At 35.7% G+C, this 12,744-nt stretch overlaps 1 protein-coding gene across 3 annotated transcripts in view; it reads right to left on the bottom strand.

Annotated features, from left to right (window-relative positions):
* POF1B (POF1B, actin binding protein) overlaps window positions 1-12,744 on the bottom strand; it is a 69,637-nt gene that overhangs the window by 4,522 nt on the left and 52,371 nt on the right. For 2 of the 3 annotated variants that reach the window (XM_014465028.2, XM_014465033.2), the window contains 7 exons: window positions 11,480-11,572; window positions 10,535-10,648; window positions 9,320-9,472; window positions 8,819-8,938; window positions 7,397-7,525; window positions 6,492-6,574; window positions 465-579 (listed from right to left, as the gene is read on the bottom strand). In XM_014465028.2, the coding sequence (XP_014320514.1) occupies window positions 465-579; window positions 6,492-6,574; window positions 7,397-7,525; window positions 8,819-8,938; window positions 9,320-9,472; window positions 10,535-10,648; window positions 11,480-11,572 (807 nt within the window). Of the gene's footprint in view, window positions 1-449; window positions 580-6,491; window positions 6,575-7,396; window positions 7,526-8,818; window positions 8,939-9,319; window positions 9,473-10,534; window positions 10,649-11,479; window positions 11,573-12,744 lie in introns of those variants that run through there. The other variant, XM_006082805.1, reaches the window with a different exon arrangement.

The raw sequence follows: 12,744 nt of genomic DNA, 5'->3' as shown, positions 1-12,744 counted from the left end.
TCAAATCTTAAAAATTTAGAATCTACAGGACATATATGATTGCAAGTATTATTAAAACATGCTTCTCCATCTTCCATTCCCCTTCATAATCATCTATAATATTTTCTACCTGCTTCAGAAACAATAAGGTTTTTGGAAAATTTTAATAGAATCATTTCAATAACTCCTAAGGTGTTCAAGGAAATAAAACCCAATGTTAATTGTGTTCCTATTTGGGGTAAAATCATATCTAATTTATTACAGTTTAGATAATTATAATGCTCCATGTATGAATTATTTCAAAGTTTATTATCTCTTACTATATATCAGTAAGGGAAATGTGGAAAAGTCTTAAAAGGAAAAAAAAATTCTGTAACATTTTAGTTTATTCTGATATTTTACCAGAATTTTTAAAGGCTGTTATATATAAAGAATATACATGCATTTTAGTACTAATAGGACTAGAAACACTACAGTGAACTTACACAGGTCCATTTGTCTTCTGTTTTCTCAATCACAATTGTCTGTGTGTCACTACCTGGTGGTATATATTCATAGTCATCATACAGGAGTCCTAGAATTGGATATTGTGTCTTGTACCTACACAGAAAAAAAAGTTAGTTTACAAGATGCACATGAAAATAACTTTCATTCCTTCTTAGTCACTCCTAATTTGATTCCCCTTATTAAAATAATTTTTATCTGCAAGACTTTTAACGTTTTCTTTTTAAAAATCCCCTGTTAATGTACAAAGATTTACTACTATTATTTTTAAAAAGAGGAAGGGGAGGTACTTCTATTTCTGGAAATAATGGACCACAGGCAGATGAGAGAGTGATAGAAACGAAGGGAAGCAAATGACATAAGCCCTAAAAGTGCCTGGAGATTTTCTTGATCACAGCATAGAAAAAGGGAAGCCAAACAGATTCTAGCAGTTTCACCAAGTTGAGGTTACAAAATTTCAAATAAAACATGCCAAAGCAGCCAGAATTTGTGGAGCAGAATAATAGACAGGAGAGAGATACATAGATGGAGAGAGGTCAGGAGACCTGTAGAGGGTGGACCACAAATCTTTGGGTGAGTACGGATCATTGTAGGCATGTGAAAATGTTACCCAGACTTGGGAAAGAGCCACTGGAAAGGAGTAGTATGGAAATTCCTAGAGCTCACATAGTAATGGGAATAGTTTGTTCCACTAACCAGAATGGAAAAAACTAGTATGGGGAAAAACAAGCAGAGACTACAGGAGATTATTGCCTTAGTAGTGGGATGTCATTAGTCCTAGACTATAGTTTGTTCTAATAGAGTTTAAAGGCAAGACTTGAAAGTATTAAACTATTTCCAAGTAACTTAACTTTATCTCAGAATAAAACCACAAAATACTTAGTGATATAAAAATATTCAGAAATCCAGTATGAAAAATCACAATATATGGCATTCAATGAAAAATTAGTAAGCATGCAATGAAGCAGGGATATATGACTAATAATGAACAGAAAAATAAATTAGTAGAAACAGACCAAGAAATTGTAGATAAAAGAAACAAGTTGGCAAGGGAATATAAAATTTATACTAAAAAAAAAAAAAACAAACAGAGGGAGGCATGAACAATATGAGGAGAACAATGAAGGATATAAAGATTTACATTGAACTTATTTACATGATAGTTACACTGTATGGGATTAACACCATTTTAGGCACTGCAGAAGAAAATACTGTTAATTTGAAGACATCAAGAAAAATTATCCAAAATAAAACATGAGAGTAAAAACACTGAAGAATATAGAATATGAGTTAGCTATGGAAAATATCAGGTTCGCTCAATGTGTGCAATTGAAGACCCGCAGGATTGGCAGTAGACAAAAATAATTGAAGAAATAATGAACAAATTGTTTCCAAAGTTTTTGAATACTACAAACACACAGATCCAAGAAGTTCAATGGACATCAAGGAAAAGACTGATGAAGAAAAAAACAGAGAGGCACATTATTATCAAATTGTTGAAAACCAGTGATTGAGTTTCTTGCAGCCAGAGAAAAAAAGAACATTACTCTAAGAGGAAAATAATGATAAGATAAAGAGCTAACTTCTTATCAAACAGTGAAAGCCAGAAGACAGTGGAATGACATCCTTAAAGTATTGATAGAAAAAATAATTATTGACTTACTATTCTATACATAGTAAAAATAACTGAATAATGAAGGCAAAATAAAGATGGTTTTCAGATATAAAAAAACAAAAAACAAGAGAAGTCTTCACCAGCATAAGAAATGTTTAAGGAAGTCCTTCAGGCAGAAGGAAGATGATATCAGTTATAATAATAACTAGGTATGGTGACAGGTGGGTACTGAAAATATGGGGGAAACATTTTATAAAATACAGTGGGGCCTTGACTTACGAGTGTCCCGACTAACGAGTTTTTCGAGATACGAGCCGTCTCTCGGCCGATTTTTGCTTTGAGTTGCGAGCTAAAATTCGGGTTACGAGCCAGCTTCAGATACCCCACTGCTAATTGGTGCAGTGAACGTCACAGTGAACGCCACAACATCAGCCCAGCATCACGTGTCTCACTCGTTCACTTTAATGATTTGACATACGAGTAATTTGAGTTATGAGCTCTGTCACGGAACGAATTAAACTCGTAAGTCAAGGCCCCACTGTACTTTAAACAATAAAGAATTTTAAAAAGATATAGAAGCTATGAACAATAGAATTGAGCTAAGTAAAATTTATAAAATGCTCCATTTATCATCAATAGATTATACATTATTTTCAAGAACATGGAACATTTACCAAGAGTCTATTTTGAGCCACAAAACAAGTTTCAATAAATTTAAAATGATTATAATGAATACAAGATATGTTCTCTGTCCATAATGAAAATAAATTAAGAATCAATAACATAAATACATCTAGAAAAGTCCCATAGATTTGGAAACTAAAGAATACAGTTCTGAATAACCCAAATACAAATCAAAAGGGAAATTTAAAAATATTTTGAACTGAATGCAAATGAAACTACAACTTAAAATTGGGGGATACAGCTAAAGCACTGGTTAAGTAGAAACTTGTAGCATTAAAAGCTTATATTAGCAATGGTCTAAAATCAATTTCCTATGTTTCCAGGTTAGAAACTAGAAAAGAGAAGATTAAGTGGAAAATAAACATAAGAAAGAAAATAAAGATAAAAAATCAATGAAATTTAAAATGGTAAAGCAGTAGAGGAAAACCAATTAAAACCTGGTTCTTTAAGAACATCAATAAAATTGATATAGCTCCAACCAAACCAATTATCAAAGAAAGAAATACACAATTTTCAAAAATAAGAAAGAGAAGTTATCACCTCACATTTGTTATAATGGCTATTATCTAAAAGACAAGAAATAGCAAGTGTTGGTAAGGATGTGGAGAAAAGGGAACTCTTGTGCACTATTTGTGGGAATGTAAACTGGTATAGCCAATGTGAAAAACAGTATGGAGTGCCTCAAAAAATTAAAAATAGATCTACCATATGACACAGCAATTAATATATACACACACAAACGCACAGTGAAGTATTATACAGCCATAAATATGAAGGAAATCTTACCATTTATGACAGAATGGATGGATCTTGAGGACATTATGCATGGTGAAATAGGTCAGAGAAAGACAAATACCATATGATCTCACTTATACATGGAATTTAAAAAACACACAAATAAATGAACTCACAGAAACAGAGAACAGATTGGTGGTAGCCAGAGGAGGGGGCTGAAGGGTGGACTCTGAAATGGTTGAAGATGGTATAAACTTCCAGTTATAAAATAAGTAAGTCCTGGGGATATGATGTACAGCATGGCGACTATAGTTAATAAAAGTATTGTATATTTGAAAGTTGCTAAAAAAGTAGATCTTAAAATTTCTTATCTTGCCCAGCTGTGTGGCTCAATGGTTGCAAGTCAACCCAGGAACCAGAGGTCAGTGGTTTGATTCCTGGTCAGGGCACATGCCCAGGTTGCAGGCTTGATCCCCAGTAGGGGCATGCAGGAGGCAGCAGATTGTTGATGTTTCTCTCTCATCGATGTTTCTATCTCTTTATCCCTCTCCCTTCCTCTCTCTCTAAAAATCAATAAAAACATACTTTAAAAATGTCTTATCTCAATAAAAAAATTTATAACTGTGTGGTGAAAGATGCTAACGAGACTTAGATTTATACATTTTGTAGTATACTGTATATGTCCACACAAATTTGTAATGGCCCCCAATTTTAAACAGCCCTAATATCCATAAATTGATAAGTGGATAAATAAAATGTTGTATATTCATTAGATAGGATATTATTTAATAACAAAAAGCAATGAAGTAGTGACACATGCTAAAATATGGTTGAATCTAGAAACATTATGCAAAGTGAAGGAATCCAGTCACAAAATACCACATTTTGTATCATTCCATTTATATGAAATATCCAAAATAGACATTTGCTGAAACTATCCTATATAATAAAAGGCTAATATGCAAATAGACTGAACGGTGGAACAACTGGAACAACTAAACAACCGAACAACTGGTCACTATGACACGTGCTGACCACCAGGGGGCGTGTGCAGAACATGGCGGGTGTCAGCCATGGCAGGATGGTGGAGCAAGTGAGCAAGGGTACCAGACCAAGGCGGGGCACTGGTTGCTGTCATCGGGACATCTGGTTGTTACTGAAAATTCTTTGATCCACGCGTGCTGTGGTCCCTCCTGGTGCTCGCACCTGCTGCAGGCACTGGTTCTGCTCACACCCACTGTTGGCACTGGAGCCACCGCTTGCACCCATTGCTGGCGCCCACCACTGGCCCCGATCCCTCGGCGCTGTCAGTGGGTGCGAGTGGCAGCTGCTGGCCCTGATCGCTCCTGAGGGCTTCTCCACCTGCCCCTCCACCTGAGGGGTGATTGGGGTAGCAGCAGCCACTCACACTCACTGACGGCACCAGCCCCGCTTGACCCACTGCTGGCACCAGCCCCAATCTCTCCACGCTGTCAGCGGGTGTGAGCGGGGCCGGCACCGTCATTGTGTGGGAAAGGGGATGGTGGGAGCGGGGCTGCAGGCAGACAGGGGATGGGGGGGGGGGCAAGGCCACAGTGGGAGGGGCCAGGTGGGGGTGCAGAGGATGGGCCAAGACTGCCCCTGTGCCCACTGCAGCCTCGTGCCCCCAGTTTCTTGCAAGGTGCACGAATTCGTGCAGTAGGCCCCTAGTTTATATATATAAAACCCCCATATGCAAATAGACTGAACGGCCAAACAACCGAATAACTGGTCGCTATGATGCATGCTGACCACCAGGGGGCATACGTGGAACATGGTGGGCTTCAGCAGCAAGCGGCAGAGTGCGGAATATGGTGGACGTAGGCTGCAGCGGGATGGTGGAGCAGGTGAGCTGGGGCTTCAGACCAAGACAGGGTGCTGGTCACTGTCATCGGGGCAAGCCTCTGGTGGTTACTGAAAATTCTTTGCTCCCATGTGCCATGGTCCTGCCTGGCACTTGCACCTGCTGCCAGTGCCAGCCCTGCTTGCACCCGTTGCCAGTGCCCCGCACTGGCCCTGACCACTCGGCACTGTCAGCAGGTGCGAGTGGTGGCTGCTGGCCCTGATCACCCCTGAGGGCTTCTCCACCTCCCCCTGCTCCTGAGGGGCAATCGGGACAGCAGCCGCTGCTGGCGCTGGCCCCAATCGCTCTGTGCCGTCAGCGGGTGCGAGCGGGGCCAGCACCATCAGCACATGGGAGTGGCAGTCATAGGAGCGGGGCTGCCAGCAGAGAGGGGACCAGAGGTCGTGGCAGGAGGGGCCGAGACCCACCCCTGTGCCCGCTGCAGCCTTGTGGCCCACAGTTCCTTTCAAGGTGCACGATTTCATGCACTGGGCCCCTAGTTTATTCATAAAGGATCAGTTTCTATTTTGTTATGCTAAATTGTTGGGATGTATGCTATGCTCATATTGCTACTATGAGGGAAGACACTGCCTAAGAATCGCATCTACACAGGAAAGAGCATAGCCAAGAGACAGAGAAAGCTTTCAAAAATGTATTTTCAACACAAGAATCCATGTAAACACCAAGCAATACCAATTAAATGAATTAGCTAACTCCCAGTTTAAGTTGGGTTTCTGGCATGTGCAACTGAAAGAGTCATATAGTTTGTTAAACAATCAATTATTTTCTTTTCACTTCCATTGTACTTAATATATTGTAAATATAGGAAAGGTGTTCTACAGAATTTTATTGACCATAATAGTGATGTCTTTTTGTGAATAGTTACTCTTTAGTAGAATTACTGTCCTGCAGAAGACATCAAACTCTGTCTAGGGATACAGAGATAGATTAGATAAGTGATAAGTGATAGATAGATAGATAGATAGATAGATAGATAGATAGATGATAGATAGATGATATATAGAGAAAGGGATATGCATATATAATTTATATATAAATTATAATGCTATAACTTGGATTATAAATAACCAAAGTCATATTAAAATACATTACTTTTTAGTAGTAATTGTAGTCCTTCCACCACTGGAGAGTTGGTTATGAGATGAATATATTTCTTGTCTCAACTTCGAGAGTTCCTTACAAATAAAAGGTAGTATAATCATTTGAAAACAGTAGAAACATGAGGTAAGAAGTATGTTCAATCATTTAACAAGGTTACTAAGAATAATTACTTGTTTTTCTTCTTTGTTAACCTTTAGGTCAAATGTTTTAATCCCATTTGTTGAATACTACAGATTCTTGCTTCATGGTACCCAATAAGGTACATTATGTCTATGTAGCAATCCACTAACTGGTAGAGGATTTCTATATTTGAGGGATAACATGAGATTGAATGGACATAGTTCTCAAGATGATGTCAAAGTTTTTTTCCTAAAATGCTTGACTAGTATAGCCATAAGAGAAAGCACTGAAACTTCAATATGAAAGCAGGTATTGTTTTCTAACGATAGTGAATCACTGAACGTTACTACAAGTACCATTTGTTCAATAACAGCAATACAACATTACCCACCATTTTTGGTAGTTCCTTCCTTTGGTACTGATTTTATAACAGATCCTGGCTATATGCTACAGATACAGAGAAAAATATAACACAGTCCCTTGCTGAAGCAACTAATAATCTAGTAAGGAGCTCACAGTCTTATGGAAGTTTTACTGCTAATGAGATAATAAAATCAAAGTATTAAAATGCACAGTGCCACTTATTTGTGCTTCAATTCTAGCTTTCATTTGAATTATTTCTCCTGAAGTATGAATTTTCTACCTCTTTGCACTCACATTCTACTTCATGAATAAAGTGAGTCTTAGAAATGTGTTCTCCTCTAATGCATGGGAAATATTTATCCTACAGGACTGAGTTGCATTGTTCCTCTGCACCCTATCCCTTCCTTTCTTACCTCTGACTGACGCTTTATAAGGGAATCCTTCTCTTCCAGCAAGCTTGTCAGTTCATGAATCTTGAATTGGAAATCACTGCAACTTCCTTCTCTTCTTGAAACATCTTTTTGATACTGATTTAATTGAGTCTAATAATTTAAAAAGAAATAAGAATGATTATAATTCTCATTTACAAAATAGGTAACTGAATTCTAGAGAAGTTAAGTGACATAAAGTCATATAGCTAGCTATGATATGAAAAACTTTATGAATATAAAATATGAATTAAAATGCAAATTAGAAATTTCTCATCTTTATAAAAGTGCCTTTGCTATTTAGAGCTAGGCATTATGTAGGTAGCATTCTTAGGCTACAATTATTAAAATAAAGCTTTAGATTCCTTCAAATTATAATTAAGGAAAACTCAATAATAATAATGAACATTATATCATGATCTGCAATTCACAAAATATTCCTCCTGCATGACTTATCTCAATTCTCACAGCAGCCCTGTGAAATAAGTATTGTTATAATACTTATTTACAAAACAGAGAGATGAGATCCAGAGAGGTTAAATGACACAGTTATACAGCTAATAAGAAACATAGCTGCAACTAACTCTAATACAGATCTTCTGACTCCAAATCCTGCCCATTTTCCTCTTTAGTATATAATGTCTGCATAGATGGTTATTAGGTTGAAGTTTTATTAGTAATGCTGAGATGAAAAAGAAACTAGTGGAAGAAATTTGCTAGAAAAATCACTAGACTTTTGAACAAATCATATTTTGTTTCATTTTTTATTTTTGGTCAGGATTGTACAGTGATATTTGGAGAGAAAGACCTGTGGTCAGTTTTTCTATTAAAATATTTAAGTATATTTAGCTACATTTAGGAATCACTAAATTAAGAGTTAGTCAATTTGACCTAAAATTACAAGATAAGGTAATGTATACTTATTCTCACAAATATCATAATACTTTTATGCCAATTACACATACATAATTCAACACTGCTTTTATGCTTGTGCTTAACAAGGGTCTTGCTATGTATCATTCCTCAAAGTGAAGTGAGGATTTTTATGAATCCAACTGTGGCTTTGCTAGTTAATCTCAAATGTTGCTCTTGCCTGAATAAGCATGCTGTAGGCAAGCTCACAAAGTGTCCTGTCTTCCTGCTATCAAATAAAAAATGGATAAAAAATTAAAAACAAGAAGCCTAAACTTAATATATTTTTATTTCCTAGAGGAGATTAAGCTAAATTAGAGAACAATTTAGCAATGTTCTATACACAGTGATATGTATTTAAACAAAAGATTCTATGGCATATTATTAAAACTCTACCTTCACTTGATTTTTCCTTGTAGCTTTCAATGTGAAACCATCATTTTATTAGAAATGTTGTGCTGACCTGTGTATTTATGTAGTGTAGCATCAACTTACCCTTAGCTTACAGATCTCTCTATCTTTCTCCATTCTTAAGTTTTTTAGCATTTCCATGTAATGGTTGCCAATCTCATCCATTTTAGCCTGTAGCATAGGGCCTGTGCATGTCTCAGAAACCTACCCAAGACAAGATAACTTTCTGTAATTGGATTGTTATAAAGGAAATATATATTATATTACAAGGTTTATTACATTAAAATCACATGATTAAGTAAAAAACTGAAATAATGAGAGCATTTTTTAAGAATTGCATTATACAGCCCAAATGGCAGTGAGATAAGACCTAACTGCATGCAAGAACATCAGAAAGCAGTCCATGTATTTTCTCAAAATGAATAGGATTATATGTATATATGTATACATATATACATATATATATACACATATATAATATACACAATATAATTACAAATATATATAATATATATGTTTGCCAATGCTAACATCACAATAGTATAACTAAGGTAATAACATATATTTAGAACAAAGTTTTAATACCTGAATTCTAAGATTTTTATTCTCTTGTTCTAAATTATTTTTACAGTATTCCAGTTCTTTTAATCTATATTCTATGTCTGATAGTGTATGTCGAAGAGAGAGATTGCTTTCTTCCAATGCTTGGCATTTTGAAGTTGAGTCTTGAAGTCCTTGCTGTAAAGAAGATAGAAGTAAATAAGACAAATGGTTTCTACTTTGGGAGAAAGAGTGCTCTTTTAGTTGATTAATTCTATTAAATAAAGCAAATATTTTTCCATGCCTAGTTTTCTTAAATATTGGTCCTTAAATTGTCAGTTAAATCAGCCATGTAAAATACTAGATTCTTGCCCTTATTCTGGCTTACCTGTCTTGAGTGAGAAGGAATCAAGACTAGATGAAGTTTCATTGTACCAATTTAGCAATCTGACACTTGCTACTCTTTGACAGTACTATACCCTGCCCACTAGAAGACACCAAAAATAACCATATGCCTAATTATTTATGTGACAAATGGAAGCTGTATGAAAGTTTGGGACTGTCATGGGAGTAAAGATTAGGAAGGGATTAGCCTTAGAGACTCATTACAATTTCCTAGGAATCAACTCTGCTCAGACATCTGGAAAACACTTCTAGAGTTGACTCTCATTTATTCATTGAACAAACACGTGTTAAGATCTACAAAAACAAAAACCAAAAACAAAAACCCAGTGATTTTATGACACATTGTAGATTAAATCAATGAGTGAACTTGGGTTTTCAATATTTATGCAGTTCTTGTCACCCACCAGCATAGGTAAATGTGGACTGTATAAACTTTATATCTAAAATACATATGGTTATCTTTTTCTGAGAGGCTTTTTAGTCATTAGAAATAGCCAAATCTATTCAATTCTTGTAGGAACAAATTATTCCATCATATTTTAATTGTGTCTGGATCCGTGGTCAGCAAACTGCGGCTCGCAAGCCACATGCGGCTCTTTGGCCCCTTGAGTGTGGCTCTTCCTAAGCCTTAGGAGTACCCTAATTAAGTTAATAACAATGTACCTACCTATATAGTTTAAGTTTAAAAAATTTGGCTTTCAAAAGAAATTTCAATTGTTGTACTGTTGATATTTGGCTCTGCTGACTAATGAGTTTGCCGACCACTGGCTGGATTGATCTCATAACACCAATGTGTCAGTAATTATGCATAGGAAAAGGCTTCAATCTAGTTTATCATCAAAAATGTCAAGTTACCTGCTGCTGACGGTTATTTGCTCTCACTGATGCCAAGAGATCTTCATATTCTTTTATTTGAGTTTCTTTGAAAACCAAGTCTTTTTCAAGTCTTAACTTGTCATTTTCCAGCGACTAAAATAAAATTATGTGTTATGATTCAGAATTAAAAAAACCTTTTCCAAGTTACATAATACAAAGACTTATTTACATTGCAGGTTTAAATAAATACTTTTCATTTGTAGTTGCTTAATAAGCAGAATTCTTAAAAGTTAAGCAAAATATAGATACAACAGTATTGAAACTTTAAAAACCTGCATATTGAAAGAGACAACTTGATGGATTGGGTAATTCAAAGTGCAATGAAACAGAAACTTCTGAATGATTTTAATGTTTTGCCTTAATCTAAAAATAATTCTTGTTAATCCTAGCAGGTGGTGAATTTTCAAAGTAGAGTCTAAATGTTTTCATTGGAACCCAGAAACAAAAAGTTCCACTCAAAAGTCCTCAAGCAGTTATTCATTGTATGAAAAGTATTCTGAATGTATCTAGCTGATGGCACCAAGAACACAAATTAAAATAGAAAAGGCTAAATGCTTGAAAAAAGAAGTTTTCAAGTATTCAAAGAAATTCATAGTATGTTTTATTATTACAGAAAATGGGGAAATTCCCATTCAATGAGTCAGATTATTCTAATTTTACAAGCTACTCCCTGGCTTTAAGCAGTCAATTACTTTAGTGGTAAACAAATTAATAAGTGCATTCCCAACTTTCTTCCTTTTTAGTGGGGCAATTCTTTTCTCCTCTCAGGCTCAGTTAAGTGTTTCAGGAAAATAACTACGTTTGGGTAAGTATAATGTTGTGTTCTACTAAATTTTTAAAAGGTAGACTGAGTGCCTTGATTTCTATGTTAGGAAGGTGGGAACTAGAAAAACTTTGGAAAGAAAAAATCAAAATAAATGTTACTGTCAAGTCATTTTGAAGATGTCCAAGCTCCTCCCGAATGTTGCTGAATGTGGACAGCACTAGCCGGAGTGATTTATCAGACATACCCCTCATCTGGAGGAAGAAAACAATTAATAATTTATTTTTACTAGCATTTAAAAATGAGCAATATCAGTGATAGTGATCTTAGTTTTCTTTTCTTATAAGCAAACTTATTAACATTTTTATTTTTGATATGGCAATATTGTTAATAACATGTATAAATAATTCAAGCAAGTCTCCTGAAGCAATCATAGCTATGTAATTAGAACAGAGTCTATTATTTTTTCCATGATGAAGTATCACCCTTTTCACAAGACAGAAATTTCTCAGAAAATTCTCAAATTTACTTTCATTCTTTATTTAAAGATTAGAAAAGATTAGGCAAGTCAACCTTCAAATAGTAAAATACACCTTCTTAAGTGTGCTGCCAAATGCATGGATTTTGTCTTAAGATGAGAAGAAAATAATACTAGATAAGTTTAACCTTAAAGTATAGAAACATCTCAAATTTTAAAGAAGTGGGAGAAAAGCCCTTTTACAAGGAGAAATTACTTTCTTCAAAGGAAAAAAATGTTTAATGAAATTGTCATTTCTGGAAAGATGACATAGAAATACTTTTCCCTATTTTTCCTGCTAAGTATAACTAAAGCCCTGGCTGTTATGAATAAAAAGACCCTGAAACGAGAAAAGAAAGAAGTCTGGTTAGGAACATTGGGACCTGAAAAATGACACAGAAGTGAGTTCCCGGGTTTTCTTCTTGCTTCATATATCACAGATTGGTTTTGTGGAAATCAATAACTCAGAAACACAAATGGGTACAAATAACAAAAGTCCCTAGAACAGCCTGCTCTCTGTAGCCAATGGACCATGAAAAGGGCAGTCTAGCGAGGTGAAGAACTTTTAAATAATAATCACTCTACTCTAGCTAAATACCATAGAAAAAAACCCTACAACTCTACTCCTACCCAAACCATCAAAAGCCAGGAAGAAAACCTACATTTTCCCCCTCACCAGGCCTTAAAAAGGTGCAACACCACCCACGAGATTGGTGTGAGAAAAGGTAGGGTGGAAAGATGAAACTTTCATCCCCACTGGGCAAAGATGAGATCATAAGCACTGTGGTATCAATTAAGACTATGCAAGGAACCTAGGCTCTCACCTTATTCAGCAGTAATGAGGTACTGCTCCACCTCCTTGCTAGGGTGATGTCTGAGGATGCTTAGTGGAGAGTAAGGAAATGATAC

This window comes from Myotis lucifugus, unplaced genomic scaffold (assembly GCF_000147115.1).
Source record: "Myotis lucifugus unplaced genomic scaffold, Myoluc2.0 scaffold_4, whole genome shotgun sequence".
Taxonomy (NCBI): Eukaryota; Metazoa; Chordata; class Mammalia; order Chiroptera; family Vespertilionidae; genus Myotis; species Myotis lucifugus.
This window is presented reverse-complemented; position numbering and strand designations above follow the sequence as displayed.